The sequence below is a fragment of the Ranitomeya imitator genome, chromosome 7 (genome assembly GCF_032444005.1).
Source record: "Ranitomeya imitator isolate aRanImi1 chromosome 7, aRanImi1.pri, whole genome shotgun sequence".
NCBI classification, from domain to species: domain Eukaryota; kingdom Metazoa; phylum Chordata; class Amphibia; order Anura; family Dendrobatidae; genus Ranitomeya; species Ranitomeya imitator.
In genome coordinates, this window is record NC_091288.1 from 76,465,910 (window position 1) to 76,483,562 (window position 17,653).

General features: G+C 44.4%; 1 protein-coding gene across 5 annotated transcripts in view; it reads right to left on the reverse strand.

Moving 5' to 3' along the window:
* ARMC8 (armadillo repeat containing 8) overlaps nucleotides 1–17,653 on the reverse strand; it is a 134,363-nt gene that overhangs the window by 88,486 nt on the left and 28,224 nt on the right. For 3 of the 5 annotated variants that reach the window (XM_069733535.1, XM_069733538.1, XM_069733537.1), the window contains exons 2-5: nucleotides 16,961–17,037; nucleotides 11,440–11,511; nucleotides 2,845–2,990; nucleotides 2,670–2,767 (exon numbers count right to left, since the gene is read on the reverse strand). In XM_069733535.1, coding sequence (XP_069589636.1) covers nucleotides 2,670–2,767; nucleotides 2,845–2,990; nucleotides 11,440–11,511; nucleotides 16,961–17,037 — 393 coding nt within the window. The remainder of the gene's footprint in view (nucleotides 1–2,669; nucleotides 2,768–2,844; nucleotides 2,991–11,439; nucleotides 11,512–16,960; nucleotides 17,038–17,653) is intronic. The other 2 variants (XM_069733539.1, XM_069733536.1) reach the window with 1 other exon arrangement.

Sequence of the window (17,653 nt, forward strand, 5' to 3'; positions counted from 1 at the left end):
AGGTAGTTAGGAACTATATACCTGCTAGTTTTTAGACACATGGGAAAAAAATCTCGGATAAACCCTTTAAAGGGAACCTGTCACCCTGAAAATCGCGGGTGAGGTAAGCCCACCGGCATCAGGGGCTTATCTACAGCATTCTGTAATGCTGTAGATAAGCCCCCGAAGTTACCTGAAAAAGGAGAAAAAGACGTTATATTATACTCACCCAGGGGCGGTCCCGCTGCTGGTCAGGTCGGATGGGCGTCTCTGGTCCGCTGCAGCGCCTCCCATCTTCATTACAAGACGTCCTCTTCTGATCTTCAGCCACGGCTCCGGCGCAGGCGTACTTTGCCCTGTTGAGGGCAGAGGATAGTACTGCAGTGCGCAGGCGCCGGAAAGGTCAGAGGCCGTGGCTGAAGATCAGAAGAGGACGTCTTGTAATGAAGATGGGAGGCGCTGCAGCGGACCAGAGATGCCCATCCGACCTGACCAGCAGCGGGACCTCCCCTGGGTGAGTATAATATAACGTCTTTTTCTCCTCTTTCAGGTAACATCGGGGGCTTATCTACAGCATTACAGAATGCTGCAAAGAAAATAAGGCCCGCACCTAATACCAAAGTAAAGGCTGGTGCAGAAAGTACAAGGTAAGTGCCAAAACCAACAGAAACTCATATAAAGAAAGAAGCACTAATCAACACCCAATAAAAAATACAAAATTTTCTTAAATCCATTAAAAATAGTTGAGCAGAAAAGTAAACACAAAGGGATGTGACAAGGTAAGCCAGACAAGAGTGGCACCGCAGACAGAAACAGGTGCATCCAGGTATATGAATACAGTGAGAAACTAATGCTCTACGTATCTATCACATAATATAATCAAGTGAGGCACAGTTGTGCCAAATGTATAAGGAAAGCAATGTGCCACCCTTAGAAGTAGAGCAAAAGAAGATCCAGAGGTACGACCTAATAAAATGAGTAAGTTACCTGGATGCACACTGGGACTCTGAGGTGCCACCGTCCCCTTTAACGCGCGTTTCGGCGCTAAAAGCCTTCTTCCGGGGGATGGCATCCTTAGAGAGCTGGTGTCTTAAATAGAGCAAACCGCCCAATCAGCCAGTGGGGATTACTGTTCTAAGTGTGGCGCATGTGAACGCCGACAAAACCGGAAGTGACGGCCGGCGAGGGCGTCACCAAGCAGGCCGGCCCGGACGCAAGGCCCCGCGCACATGAAACCATGTGAGCGGAGACAAGCGCACGGACCCGGCCAGAGCCAGAAGACGCCGTCGCCCGCGGCCAACCCCCGGGAGCCAGCGCACATGCGCACAACAGTAAGGGACGGTGGCACCTCAGAGTCCCAGTGTGCATCCAGGTAACTTACTCATTTTATTAGGTCGTACCTCTGGACCTTCTTTTGCTCTACTTCTAAGGGTGGCACATTGCTTTCCTTATACATTTGGCACAACTGTGCCTCACTTGATTATATTGATTATAGAGCATTAGTTTCTCACTGTATTCATATACCTGGATGCACCTGTTTCTGTCTGCGGTGCCACTCTTGTCTGGCTTACCTTGTCACATCCCTTTGTGTTTACTTTTCTGCTCAACTATTTTTAATGGATTTAATAAAATTTGGTATTTTTTATTGGGTGTTGATTAGTGCTTCTTTCTTTATACGAGTTTCAGCATTACAGAATGCTGTAGATAAGCCCCTGATGCCGGTGGGCTTACCTCACCCGCGATTTTCGGGGTGACAGGTTCCCTTTAAGCTGCAATACCAGACAATACTCACTTGCACGTGCATTCCCAACCAGACATAGACAACGTACCAAAAAGGTCCCAGACAAATCCTTTATATTGGAAAATGGCTTCAATTTAAGCCAAATTCATTAGAGGTTTTTCTGATGATCTGCTGTTCAAGTTACCTCACCGCTGCAGCCAATCACAGCCTGCAGCGGTCCTCAGAATTCCCAATGGAGCAGGCATCGCTTCTGGAGCGGACTGCGCTGAATGGAGAGTATTCCACCCCCTTTTCTTTTTTTTTATATTTTTTTCTAATCGATCCATGCCTTAAAAAAATATTTCCGTATTCGACTTCCCATCTAAAAACGGATACCTCATATAGCAAAAAAAAAAAAGTGTAATGGAAAAAAAACAAAAACCTGTTTACATGGCAGCACAGCTTTCCAAGAAAATGTTATGGACCATGTTACACAAAATGGGCAGGATTTCTTGTGATCTAGCCTAGTTGGATGAATAGCAGCAGTGGTAGGACATGGTACATGAATGTCAGAAGGCTTTTTAGCACTTTTTTCTTCAATAATTTATTTTTATGAACAGCGTTTGTGCTGCTGCAATCATGGACAAAGAATCACAGGGGCACAAAAAAAGCAGCCACATGTGCCTTCCACAATAGACCATCTAACGCCACAGAATTTAGACCCCTGGAAAAGATCACAATTTATTTGCATTAAAGGTCATTTACTTTTCCAGCAACCATTTAACAATTATATTTTTCCACCCTGCAACAAAAACAACAAAAAAACTGAACAACTTTTAAACACATTCCTGCCTAACCTTGGAGATCATTCTATGAAAATAAACTGAAACCCAAACACATTTTCACATCTGATTTGTACAAGGCCGCTCAGCCGTGCTCATACTGTAGTGGGTAAAAGGGAAGCGCTTACTGTGTACAAGAGTTCCACTGGAGTGACGGGGCTGGTGAAAACTGTACGGAGACATCGCAAGCAAGCTTCAATGAATCGGAGGTCTGCTGACAGCAAGCCTACAAATGGCAGAGTCATGTGTGTCACAATGGGATATAGCAGGACAACATAGGAGCGCGGAGGAGCAGCTCACCACTACCTTGCAGAAGGGCTGGGATTATGTGGCAGTCTAGCAGGGATTTCACGTTGTTTTCTGTGCCCATAGACAGGCTGCCCAGGACCACAGCACATTCGCTCTTCAGTTCTATGCTTGACGTCTCTTGCTGGAGTAAATACAATAATCTGTCAAAGTAGGCGATAATGTTAGATTAAAAAAAACAACAACAACAACAACAACAATGATAATAATAAGCAAAGAAAACAGAGGCTCTCCCACAATAAGAGTCTTTTTCCGGTTTTGAGAGACTGCTCTCTACCAGCTATAGCTTGTTTATTTGAAACAAAAACCAAAGATGTGGATTCCTCATCCTCCCCAGGTCCAGCATTAAATCTCGGCTGCGGCTCCTGGTATCTCATCATCAGTGCTGTAGCCAATCATTGAGCTCAGCGGCTCGGGCCATCAGCTCAGTTAATGGTGTCAGCACAGTCACTGATGTGATCAGCTCCGCTCCAGACTAGGCACTGACTGTCCATTCAGAAGGCTGCAGAAAAGGTTTCGGGAGAAGGAAAACTGCTCAAATAAGGAGCATTTCTACAAACTGTTCCTACAAGACAACCTGTCATTTTTGACCATCTCAACAAAACTTCATGTGCACAAAACTTACTATGAGTTTAAATATTAATCCTTCATGACTGATGACGCTTATTTACGTCATCGGTCGTATCCCAAACTGCCCAGCGCCGAAGCCTGCATCTTTCCGTGCATTTGTCAGCGGATTTAATCAGTGCCTTTAACAGCTGTTGGTGGATGCAAGATCCACCCGCAGATGTTAACAAATCAAAAGCCATTGTCAATCACTGACAGAGCTGGCCAGAAGCGCGGCCTAAGCCCAGCCCATTGGTGATTATTACGTAAATGCGGGGCGCCAATGGGTTGTCATGTCACCTAGGGGGCAGCGTCTGCAGAACACCCCCCGTGCCAGTCATTGTGAATCGCCAGTGAATGCTGGACTGTGGCCGACGTTCATAGGAGATGATGATCTCTGCTGTACATATCAGGGTTGAAGCGCTGCTGTGTGTAGCACAGGTGATCGGACAACAGCAGCTTTAAGTCTCCTTACAGGACTATTAAATATAAGTAATAAAAAAGTTTAAAAAAAAAAAACCCCAAAAGTTCAAATCACCCCCCTTTTGCGCCACTTAAAATAAAACAATTAAAAAAACAAAAAAAAAATTTGGCATCACTGCGTTCAGAAATGTCCAATCTATCAATATATAAAGTAAATTAATATGATTGGTAAATGGTGTAATGTGAAAAGAAATCAATAAGTCAGAATTACGTTTTTTTGGTTGCTGCAACATTGCACTAAAATGCAATAACCGACTATCAAAACATTGTATCTACCCCAAAATAGTATCAATAAAAATATTAGCTCAAGCTGCAAAAAATAAGCCCTCACCCAGCCCCAGATCCCAAAATATTAGAACATTATGGATCTCGGAAAATGGCGACAAACATAAAAAACAACAACTTTTTTTCATACATATTTCGGAATGTTTTTTCACCACTTAAAAAACACCGCTACCGGTAAGTAGCTTACATATTTATTCAGTCGCCATGACAGCACCACGAGAGACTTTCAGAGAAGTAAAAAGGACTAGGGAGGGACAACTGCTTCAAGCACCATTGTCCCAAATGTGAGATCAGAGGAGCTACCGAGATCTAGTCTATAGTGTCTAAAGAAAGTAGATGGAGAAGACCATGTGGCCGCCTTACTAATGTCTTCAATCGACACTTCAGATCTCTCCACCTAGGATGTTGCCACAGCTGGAGTGGAATGAGCTTTAACACCTTCTGGGATCTCCATGCCACCTGCTGTATAAGCCAGAGATATTGCCTCCCTGATCCATCTAGCTAGTGTTTTTAGATACTTTAAAGGCCCCTTCACATTAAGCGACGCTGCAGCGATACCGACAACGATCCGGATCGCTGCAGCGTCGCTGTTTGGTCGCTGGAGAGCTGTCACACAGACCGCTCTCCAGCGACCAACAATGCCGGTAACCAGGGTAAACATCGGGTAACTAAGCGCAGGGCCGCGCTTAGTAACCCGATGTTTACCCTGGTTACCATCCTAAAAGTAAAAAAAACAAACACTACATACCGTATATACTCGAGTATAAGCCGACCCGAGTATAAGCCGACCCCCCTAATTTTGCCACAAAAAACTGGGAAAACTTATTGACTCGAGTATAAGCCTAGGGTGGAAATGCAGCATTTACCTGTGAATTTCAAAAATAAAAATAGATCATTATTTCCCCATAGCTGTGCCATATAGTGCTCTGCACCGTTCATTATTTCCCCATAGCTGTGCCCCATATAGTGCTCTGCACCGTTCATTGTGCCCCATTGCTGTGCCATATACGGTGCTCTGCACCGTTCATTGTGCCCCATTGCTGTGCCATATACGGTGCTCTGCACCGTTCATTGTGCCCCATTGCTGTGCCATATACGGTGCTCTGCACCGTTCATTGTGCCCCATTGCTGTGCCATATACGGTGCCATATGCTCCCTGCATGTCCCACATATATACACAGCTCTGCCGCCTGCATGTCTCACATATATACACAGCTCTGCCGCCTGCATGTCCCTCATATATACACAGCTCTGCTCCCTGCATGTCCCACATATATACACAGCTCTGCTCCCTGCATGTCCCACATATATACACAGCTCTGCTCCCTGCATGTCCCACATATATACACAGCTCTGCTCCCTGCACCGTTCATTGTGCCCCATAGAAATCTCTGCCGCCGCCGCCGCCGCTGCAATAAAAAAAAAAAAACACATACTCACCTCCCTTGATTGCAGCTCCCGGCGTCTCGTTCCGGCGCCTCTATCTTCCCGGCGTGTCTGCTCTGACTGATCAGGCAGAGGGCGCCGCGCACATTATATGCGTCATCGCGCCCTCTGCCTGAACAGTCAGAGCGCAGACGTCGGGAAGATGGAGGCGCCGGCCGGGAAGATGGAGCGACGCCCGGCGGCTGGAACGAGGACAGGTGAATATGACATACTCACCTAGTCCTGGCGATCCTCGCGCTGTCCCTCTGCCTGGTCTTCGGTGCCGCAGCTCTTCCTGTCAGCGGTCACCGGCACCGCCGATTAGAGGAATGAATAGGCGGCTCCGCCCCTATGGGAGGTGGAGCCGCTTATTCATATCTCTAATGAGCGGTCCCACGTGACCGCTGAAGAGAGGAAGAAGCTGCAGCACAGAAGACGGGGAGGAAGGCAGGGACAGCGCGAGGATCGCTGGGACTAGGTAAGAATACCTCAGCGCCCTCACCCCCTCACCCGCCGACCCTGCCACCCACATTGACTCGAGTATAAGCCGAGAGGGGCACTTTCAGCCCAAAAATTTGGGCTGAAAATCTCGGCTTATACTCGAGTATATACGGTACTTACCTACCGCTGTCTGTCCCTGTTTTCTCGGTTGGCAAAGAGATCTATGTCTGGACATCCCCACAATTGTATGATCTGATTGGACACTAAACTCATCCATCTTCAATCTCCCTGTCTGAGTTGGTTGCGGCTTAGATAGTCGGCCATGATATTGTACTTTCCTTTTATGTGAAGAGCCGTGAGTGATAGTAGATGATTTTCGGCCATCTGAAAAATACGATCCGCGACCACCATTAATGAACCGGACCGAGTACCTCCTTGATGGTTAATGTAGGCTACGGTTACCTGGTTGTCGGAGAAAAGTCTGACGTGCTGACCCTGTAGGGGTATAAGAAAACTACTTAAAGCGCGTTCTACCGCTAATAACTCCTTTAGATTGGATGACAAACTCTGTTCGGACTGAGACCACAGCCCCTGGACCCAACTACTTTCCAAGCGTGCCCCCCATCCCCTGGGCCTAGCATCTGTAGTTATTATCCGAGTTATATGATTTGTCCAGGGAACCCCCCTACGTAAATTTGGTACGTGTGTCCACCAATGTAGTGATTGAATAGATTCAACAGACAATGAAAATTTACTGTCAAGATGAGCTTTCAGGCGACGGGAATTCTGTAAAACGTCCCACTGTAGTGTGGTATGATATTAAGCCCAGAGAACCGCCGGAATACACGATGTGAGTGAACCCAATAGTGACATCGCCCCTCTTACAGAGACTGATGGATTATTAATCATTCTGGTCGCTAGTTGCTGGATACCATCCACTTTTGAATCCGGCAGACGACACTCCTGCCGACTGGAGTCTATGGTAAGACCCAGAAACTCCTGAACTTTTAAAGGCTGTAAATGAGATTTTTTTAAATTTATAATCCACCCCAATTTGTGTAACACAGATGTCACCTTCTCCAATTCATTTTTGCAATGTGACTCTGAATGTCCCACAATCAATAAGTCATCTAGGTAGGGAACTATTGATATGTCCTGTTCGTGAAGGTGTGCCATAAGTTCTACCATGACTTTAGTAAAAACCCGGGGTGCAACCGCGACTCCAAAGGGTAGTGCACGATATGGTAAGTGCTGTACTGAGCCGTTTAGTGAAACCGCCACCCTAAGGAACTGCTCGTGATCTACATGTATCGGGACGTGATAATAGGCGTCTTTCATATCTCGGACAACCATGAAGCAATTGTTAAAGAGAAGTTTTATTGCAGTCTTTACAGATTCCATTTTAAAAGACGGGACCAGCAAAAATGTATTTAGGCCTTTCAAATTTATGATGGTACGAAAAGATCAGTCTGCTTTTATGACCAGAAAGAGAGGGGAGTAGAACCCTTTACCTCTTTGTACCGCGGGCACTTTAATCAGAACCCCTTTTTTCTGAAGTTCCTGAACTTCCGACTCTAACACCCATCCGTTCTTCTTCTGCAGAATTATTGGCACTAAAGTAAATTTATCATGAGGAATCCGTTGGAACTCAAACTTTAGGCCAGTTTCAATAACGCTGAGAATCCATGGACTGTTGGAAATTTGTAACCAGGCAGGATAGAAGGCTGAAAGCCTACCCCCTACCTGGTGCGGCAGTCATTGAGGTTTTTCATAGTCCCGAGAGGTATTAAACATATCCTCTACCTTTCCTTCTATTATTATCACATCGGGGTCTTTCTCTATTCGACCTTCTGCGGCTAAACCATCCTTTATTGTAATCCCATCTATAAGAGGGTCTTCCTAGGTAAGGGAACCATTTCTGATTATCGCCCGCCTTTTCTAATAGTTAATCAAGAAACGGTCCAAATAAATGTGCCCCTTCACATGGAATGCTACACAGTTTTGATCTGGCTTGCAAATCTCCTGGCCAACATGTAATCCATAGAGCTCTACGGGCTGCATTAGAAAGGGCTGAAGATCTGGCGGCTAAATTAACGTGTCTGACAGAAAAGCTGCTGCGTCCTGAATTATAGGTATGGAGGATAGGATCTCATTCCTGGGAGCCTTATTTTTGAGTTCATCATCTAAGTGGTCAAGCCACACCATCAGTGACCGTGCTGTGCAAGTGGCTGCAATCGCTGGTCTTAGGGATCCTGCTGATGTTTCCCAAGCCCCTTTCAGGAAAAAGTCAGCCTTCCTATCTAGCGGATCTTTTAGGTTTCCTAGATCTTCAAATGGAAGAGAGGTCCTTTTACACGCCTTGGCCACTGCTGCGTCCAGTTTCAGAGCCTTGTGCCATGAGGACGAAGCTTCCTCCTTGAATGGATATCTCCTCTTAAATGCCGGTGGAAGCGAACCTTTCCTTTCGGGTTTTTTCCACTCCTTTGTAATCAACATATTTATCTTATCCACCACCGGAAAAGACCTTCTGGATTTTCAATCTAGGCCTTTAAACATAATGTCCTGCATGGAGCATTCTGACTGTGTCTCCTCGATCCCCATTGTGTTGTTTACTGCTTTAACAAGATGGTTAACTCTGTCTAGCGGCAAGGAGTGACCGGAGTCGGTCTCTATAGATGAAGAGGATGACTGAAAGGAATCAGAGCTCAGTTCACCCGAGTCCGAACCCAAATCTGAAACTGGGGACCTAATATGTTTGCTTCTCCTGACATCCGTTTTCTGGGACATGGATTTAATAGAACCTTTAAACTTCCTGTCTAAACATATCCTTTAGAGTGGAAGTAAGGTCAGGGGCTTCTTCCTCAATTAAGCGTTGTATGCAGGGTTTACATAGCTTTCTGTCATGGCCATCTGGGAGTGGTTCCCCACATCCAGCACACTCCCTATGTTTGGTTTTGGCGGAACATTTTCTCACCTCACAAGAAGAGAGGGAATGTAAGGAGGAACAGGAAATCACTAAGTGAACTTTCACGTAGATCACTTACCCAAACGTGCAGTGATTGGTACCGTAATCAGTGGGGGGTCCCTCCTAGCCGGCAATGTTTTACGGCATGAGGACTTACTCTGCCTCAATTTTTGGATATTCTTGTCTCCACCATCGCGATTACTGCCACTAGATCACCGCTGGGATATAATTCGAGGCTCCTTGAATCTGCTGCTGCTTGTCACGCAGTGGTGCTCCCTTCTCCGGCGACTCCATCATCACAATGAGTCAGAAGCACTCAGCAGTCAGACTCCTCATTAAATATGCCCCCAAGGTAACGCCCCCTGATGGGGGTCAGCAGGTTCCCCAGGTGATCTGCACGGTACCATGTTTAAATGTTGGAGTGCCTCCCCAGGACCGTGCCCCGGACTGACCGTAAACAGGCCTCCGCCCCACCCTCCGAAGATCCATCCGCAAACCCGCCTCCACCGCATAATCGCCGGGTACCTGGATCATGTTCGGACGCGATAGTGACGTCATCGGCTGGTGCGGTCCCACCGCGTCATCCGGACATGCCCCTTCCGGTCGCGACCGCGGTGAGCGAGCCAACGCGCGGTCGAGGAAGCCAGTGCCGCCCGGACCGACGCGCACATCATTGCCAGGCCATGAACAGATCCCGGGAGGACCCCCGGGCGCAGCCCCCATATACTCACCTGATGGCGATGGATCACTTAAGAGTCAAGCATTTAAATAAAAGCTGCCCCTCTCTGCTGACACCGACACCAGCAGTTCCCCTGCCGTGTGGTGCTTCCGGCGTCCTGGACAGACCGAGGTAGGGGACCCCCACTACCTGAATCGGCCTGCCAGGACTGGGTTATCTTCATTTCTTCGACCTTCTTCATAAGGCCTGTCTGAAGAGGTTCCCCTGCCAGGGACAGGAAACCAACTAATGCGGGAGAGTGGTGCCGCCCTTTTATGTCTGTAGGTTTTCTGTCCCTGAAGGGCGGATCCCCTCTCTCGTGGTGCTGTCATGGTGACTGAATAAAAAAAACACGCGCGGAAACGCAGCGGTTTACATTCCGCAGCATGTCAATTCTTTGTGCGGAATCCGCAGCCGTTTTACACCTGCTCCATAATAGAAAACCGCAGGTGCAAAACCGCAGTGGAATCCGCACAAAAAACGCGGTAATTCAGCAGGAAAACCCCAGGTGAAAAGCAGTGCCTTTTACCTGCGGTTTTCACAAATCCGCTGCGGAAAAATCCGCAGACCTTAAGAATACGTGTGCACATAACCTAAGGGATCAACATGTACATAACCATCAAAAGGTGTTAAACAACATTACGCTGGAATACAGCTAAAGCTGCTCTCTGAGGCCATCATGGTGCACAGCAACACCATAAAGAGGCCTTCATGAGGGAACAACACTGGTCCCACTTCTGGGATTATGATGTGTGGTGTAAATGTATGGTAACTGAGCCTCTAGCTTCCAGGTACACTAACATTCATTCCAGCTCCACTAAATGTTAAGCACTACAATGATTTGGTGGTGGAACCAGTGGTACAGCACTTTTCCAACACGTCCAAAAGCTATTTATCAACAAGAAAACATCAGGCTGCATTTGCCTGTGCTACTGTGAAAATACATCATGGTCTAAACAAGCTATGATGGCCTGCAGTATCTCCACCAAGCTGTCAACAGCAAATGGGAGCTGCCAGCAGCGGATCTTGATCATTTTTGTGGCCAAGTGCACTCAATGTGGCAGAAAATTCCTTAAACAACCATTTATAACCTCATTGATGGCAACAAAAAGCGTGCAAGAGTGTGTATTTCTGCATGTGGTGCTCATACTAGATACTGAAAAAGTTTCCAAAATGTTGTTTACATTATCCGCCCAAAATTAACATATCGATAGATCCTGTGATTTGCGTAAATCCACATATTTTCCTTCTCCGCGTTACAATTTCAAAGTTGAGGAGTGTGTGCATGGAGTTATATTGTGATGACACATTCCTTTTAAGTCTAGGGGCCCAGTTCATGACAGCAATTGCGCCTATTTTTTTGCAGTTTTTCATTTAAGCTGTTATTTGATTTTAAGTTGCGCCTATTCTAAAGTCCATTCTCTACTTGGTCGATTACATTTTTATTTTGGTTTGGGGGCTTGGTTTTTGTTATGCAGATGTATGCGGCTGATTTATCATTTGAATGTATTCTTGTCCCCAAGTGGTATTAATCTTTGCGCAAATTTTAGTGGTGTATGCGACGTTCATCAACCCACGTGCGTCATTTTGCAGAATGTAGTGTAAAAATAGCAACAAGTCGCCTAAAAACTCAAAAGCAACAAATTTCACAAAGCACTAGAGACTGTACCTTGGCACTGCACCCAAAACAATCAAGTTGGCTTTTTGCTTGTTGTTTCCAATAACGGCATTTTTCATATCTCTGTAAGTATAAATACAAAATTAGCAATAATGGGAGATAAGGCTGGTTTCACACTTGCGTTTCAAAACGTATGCGTTTTAAAAAAAAACGCATGGTGAAAAAACGCATGTAAACGCGTGCAAACGCTGCGTTTTTTTGACGCATGCGTTTTTGCATGTGGTGAAAAAAACGCAGCGTTTTGACGCGTTTACATGCGTTTTTTCATGCGTTTGCGTTTTTTAAACGCATGCTGAGAAATGTGTGACAGCTGCCAATCATCAAAATAAAGTAAAAAACCCACTATAAACAGAAATAGTTGGGGTTAGGGTTAGGGTACCGTCACACACTGCCATTTCGATCGCTACGACGGTACGATTCGTGACGTTCCAGCGATATCATTATGATATCGCTGTGTCTGACACGCAGCAGCGATCAGGGATCCTGCTGAGAATCGTACGTCGTAGCAGATCGTTTAGAACTTTCTTTCGTCACTGGATCTCCCACTGTCATCGCTAGATCGGTGTGTGTGACACCGATCTAGCGATGCGATCTAGCGATGCGTTCGCTTGTAACCAGGGTAAACATCGGGTAACTAAGCGCAGGGCCGCGCTTAGTAACCCGATGTTTACCCTGGTTACAAGCGTAAAACTAAAAAAAAACAAACAGCACATACTTACATTCTGGTGTCCATCAGGTCCCTTGCTGTCTGCTTCCCGCACTGTGACTGCCGGCCGTAAAGTGAAAGCACAGCACAGCGGTGACGTGTGCTTTCACTTTCACTTTACGGCCGGCAGTCACTGAGTGCGGGAAGCAGGCGGCAACGGACCTGACGGACACCAGAATGTAAGTATGTGCTGTTTGGTTTTTTTTACGCTGGTAACCAGGGTAAACATCGGGTTACTAAGCGCGGTCCTGCGCTTAGTAACCCGATGTTTACCCTGGTTACCCAGGGACCTCGGCATCGTTGGTCGCTGGAGAGCTGTCTGTGTGACAGCTCCCCAGCGACCACACTACGATTTACCTACGATCACGGCCAGGTCATATCGCTGGTCGTGATCGTAGGTAAATTGTATAGTGTGACGGTACCCTTAGGGATCATAACCCTAACCGGATCCTAACCCTACCCCTAAAGGGATCCTAACCCTAACCCTAAAGGGATTAGGGTTAGGGGTAGGGTTAGGATCGCTTTAGGGTTAGGGTTTGGTGGTAGGGTTAGGATCCCTTTAGGGTTAGGGTTAAGGGTAGGATCCCTTTAGGGTTAGGGATAGGATCCCTTTAGGGTTAGGATCCCTTTATCACCTTTATGGTGGGGGTGGCATATCAGTGTGTTTTCTGGGGTTTTTTTTAAAGCAAACGCATGTGCTTAAAAACGCATGCGTTTCCATTGACTTTAATGTATTTTTTGACACAAAAAAACGCATGAAAACGCATGCGTTTTTATGTGTCAAAAAACCGCCTCTCAAAAATACTACAAGTTGTATTTCTGAAAAAGAACGCATGCAGCAAAAAACGCATGCGTTTCAAAAACGCGACCAAACGCGTGCAACAAAAAACGCATGCGTTTTCAATGTTAAATATAGGAAAAAAAACGCATGCTTTTTTTGTGCAAAAAACGCTGCAGACAAAAACGCAAGTGTGAAACCACCCTTAGTGCGACAACCTACCACTGAGAATAGAACACAGCCGAATGTATGGGAAAACAGACAAGATCAAGATATATAGCACCTAGTGATGAGTGAACGTGCTGGGATAAGGTGTTAGGCTACTTTCACACTAGCGTCGGGCCGAGGTTACCGACGCTAGCGTTGTTTGCGCCGCACAACGGGTGCAGCGGATGCAGATTTTCACCGCATCCGCTGCCCCATTGTGAGGTGCGAGGAGGTGGGGGAGGAGTTCCGGCCGCGCATGCGCGGTCGGAAAAAGCGGTCCGTCGGCAGCAAAAAACGTTACATGTAGCGTTTTTTGCTCCCGATGGTCCGCCACAACACGGCGCAACCGTCGCACGACGGTTGCGACGTGTGGCAATGCGTCGCAAATGTTAATCTATGGGGCAAAAACGCATCCTGCAAACAACTTTACAGGATGCGTTTTTTCCCATAAACGACGCATTGCGACGTATTGCAAAAAACGCTAGTGTGAAAGTAGCCTTATCAACGCTAGGTGCTAACAGTGTCTGCAGTGTGCTCGAAAAATATTTTCGAGTCCCCGCGGCTGCATAAATAAAACCCAACATTAAAGGTCTACAAGACAGAAGGTGGTAAATAACATCATACCTCGCGTATGATGTAATTATAGGGATAGTGAAAAAAATAAATAAACCTAAATCACTATAAAAACTTTGTTAACTTCTTGAGTTTAATACAGTGCCTCCCCAGCATAAACCACAGGAGATGCACCAAGACAGACAATCATTACTTGTCCACAGTGCTCTCTAGCCGTGAAGGGAGCTGCACAAATTTCCTGAGCTGGCGGGTTCCACAATGCGTTATTCGATTAACCAGCCTGGCATAACAATCTGTGCACCATGTGGCGCACAGGAAATGACACGCCAGCACAGCAAATCATAAAACAAGCCCATGATCGCAGATAGGGTGGAGTAAAAAAAAAAAATAAAAAAGGTAAAAATTGTGACAACCTCCAAAATGCAAATCAATCGAATTAATAGGACTAATCGCCCAGCCCTAGACTGAGGATTACACTTTTACTGTTGAAAACAGAGATAGTTATAGGAGAAGAATTAATGTGCATGCTCAGGGATCAAAGGGCAGCTACATACAAAAAAAAAGGGCAGCCAGGAGAACTATAGGGCTCCAGCCTAATAAAGCAGAAATATTTTTATAATAATGTTTTTAATAGAAGTTAACTGAAATAAATTCTATAGTACAAATTATATATATATATATATATATATATATATATATATATATATATATATATATATATATAAGTGGTGGCACAACCCCTTTAAATACACTGTCACGCCCAGAGCCCTTAACACCTCATTTGAATATGAATGAGCACAATTTCTTAGAGCAGGTAACAGATATAAGTGTCCTGCATGTCCACATGTGTGAATTGCGGGGTCATTCCATGCCAAGTGAACCAATGATTTTTACCACTATATTTTTAATTCTTTTGAGATTTTGTTATTTGGTAACAGTGTGTCAGAGAATGCAAAATGTGAAGAAGAAAAAATTCTAGATATTTTTTTTTTTTATTTTTTATTGATTTTCAAAGTTCGGAAAAAGTGCGAATTTCGGTGTTGCCTGCCTTTACATTTCTCCCCATAACTCAGGCTAGAAAAGAGATAGAGAAACAAACACCATTCTACTCAGAACTGTACAGGCTTTCACCAGATATGTCACAAGAGTATCTTTGATAATTTTTTACCTATGCGAACGCAAGCGCAATTCTTTAAAACGCATTTCCGAAAAAAACGTTTAATTTAAAAATTTCAAAAACTGCACATGTGCCTGCTATGCTCTTATCCACATCTGTACCAAAATACAAGCTGGGATCGTGATGGGATCATATTTTAAAAAATAAAAATATTACAGTGTCAGTTCAAAAATCTTGTTTTCAGATCTGTTCAGCCTGTGGTCTAACAGTGTGGGGTCTGTATTTACCAAATAATCCATGATTGCTAGATATTACTGTATTATTTTATTATGTTACAGCTTAGAAGCAGGAGAGGACAGAGGAGAAGCTTTGTTAGGGCTGAGAATGACCAGGGGTAGACGGTGACTGCAGAGCAGAGGACCGGCCGGCAGCTCCAGCCTCCAGAGGCCGTATTCACACCAAATCTTACCACCCAGGCAACTCCTCAAATGGAGGGAGAAAAATATTCTTAGCATCCAGTTCATGTATTGTACAAACCGGGACTACGAAGAGGAGGAGAGTTTGTTATAACATCAGTCACAGGAAGCAGAACCAACCCATCACAGGGACTCGGCAATACCGGACTGTCATCCCATGTAGTGGAAATAAAGACAGTGACGTCCATGACGTGGTAGAAGGCGGCACAAGATCGGCCATGGATGACACAACTGGCTATGTGACCTGTGAATATGATCGGCGCTGGTGGCGGCTACTGGAATCTCCAAAGATTGTGAAAATGAAGACGTAGAAGTGACTCTTCTGCACTTTATGGTCCAGCGCCGTCCTTTGTGTATCCAAGAAAATCAGACATTGTAAAAGTGAACAAAAATCAGATATAACTCAGGTGGAGCCGAGCACCATGACAGGCCGTACATACTGACACAGAAGGAAATGGCCATGGCTAGTAAGCCCTTATGGACAAGATGACATTTCACCCACTAGAAGGGACACATTGATAATAACAGGCCAGTGTAAAAACCTACTATTAATTGTTTGACTAGTTCATATTTTATAGAACGAGGATTTAACTACTGGACTATTCTTCTTAAACACTTCATAAATGACATGTTTAGTGATGTAGTAGAAAAAAAACTGTTCACATGTATAAATAGGTGGTAGAAATATTGGTTCTTTTAGTCTTGTTTTTTACATATAATTAGGATCAGACTGTATTTAGAAAACCACACTTGAGGATGTGATCACCTTTTATCTTTTGGCTTGTTTAAAGAATTCAGGTTAAAAATGCTGAGCAAGTAGTTATGATGATTAAGCTGGATTTATTCTGGCACTTCGGGATTTGTTTTTTGTGTTTCTTTATTGTTACATATAAATGTTGAATGCAATAAGTTGTAATTTGAAAAGAAAAAAGGAAGAAACTCACACAAACATAAAATCAGATGATTCAAGGCTTAAAAAAAAAAAATACAAAATTGATAGGTCCCAAGTTGAGTCCCTGTACAAATATAAACAAGGACACGAGTAACACACATGCATGTTTTCACAATTTTAAAACATTCCTTTTTTCACAATTGCGCATCAAAATTTTTAATTTGATTTCTCCAAAACAAAATATAAAGAAACATAGCCTTGTGACATATCAAATGAAAGCCGGTACCGTTCTGAGAAAAATGATGCCTCTCCCACCTCTTTATCTTAATTCTAGCCCGAGATATGATAAAAAATGTAAAGCCGTGCCAGGCCAAAATCCGCGCTTTTTCAAAACTTTAAAAATCTGTAAAAAATTAACTGATGAAGAAAAAAATTCTAAACTTTTAATTTGTAATTAACTTGTACTTCATAAAAACAAAAAATAAAAAAAAACTAAAGATGTAAGGTAAAAAAAAATATTCATATTTGGATCACTTGATATGGAATGACCCGGGGTTGTTCTTACTGACCAACTGGCCATTGAAGCTGAAAGTCGCTGCGGATGGCGGCTGCATGCCATGTAAGCTGGCGCCATCCCTGTGCCATAACAGTATGGCATGCTGTAGGAAGGGGTTAAAAGATTTTGGAACCAACATGCAGTTCGCAAAAAATGAAATTACCAGTAACATGCCAAATAATCAAAAATTAAAAAAATTATACTTACACAACACCCTGTAGAACTTTTTGTGGATCGGGATCAAAAAGTCTGTCCACGTAATGGCGACTGCTAGCTGTAACCTCCTAAAAGCAACAAAAGATAGAAATCAGTATCTAACAGCACAGAGACGCCAATACGGATTTATAGATTCAATACATTCTGGCTTTAACATTATCTGTATTTCTTTAAATTTTACCAAAACCATTACATTTTCCCCTAAAACAAGAAAAAAATCATTCTTCATATTTTTGTAACAATGAGGCCATTTAATCTAATATTTTTGTGGGTCTGGCAGTAACTTATTCCCCTCTCCCCATTGATATAAAAGTTAACCACTCACCATAAAAGGACGCACAGGAACGTCAACACTGGGGTCACGATGTGTAAAGAGGGGGCAGGAGCTGTGCTCCCTCCACACACAACCGATGCCGGCTACATATAGCGCTCAGCATAAATAAGTACACCCCAACAGATTTGTCAGAAAATTATTATTATTTATTTATATAGCACCATTGATTTAGTTTCCTTTCAGAATCGACATTTTGTATGGGCTACCATAGTACAAAATACCCCAAAAAATATGGACCATTGATTGCAAACAATAATAATCATTTTTATTTATATAGCGCCAACATATTCCGCAGCACTTTACAATTAAGCGGGGACATGTACAGACAATAAGTTCTAGATGCGTTAGGC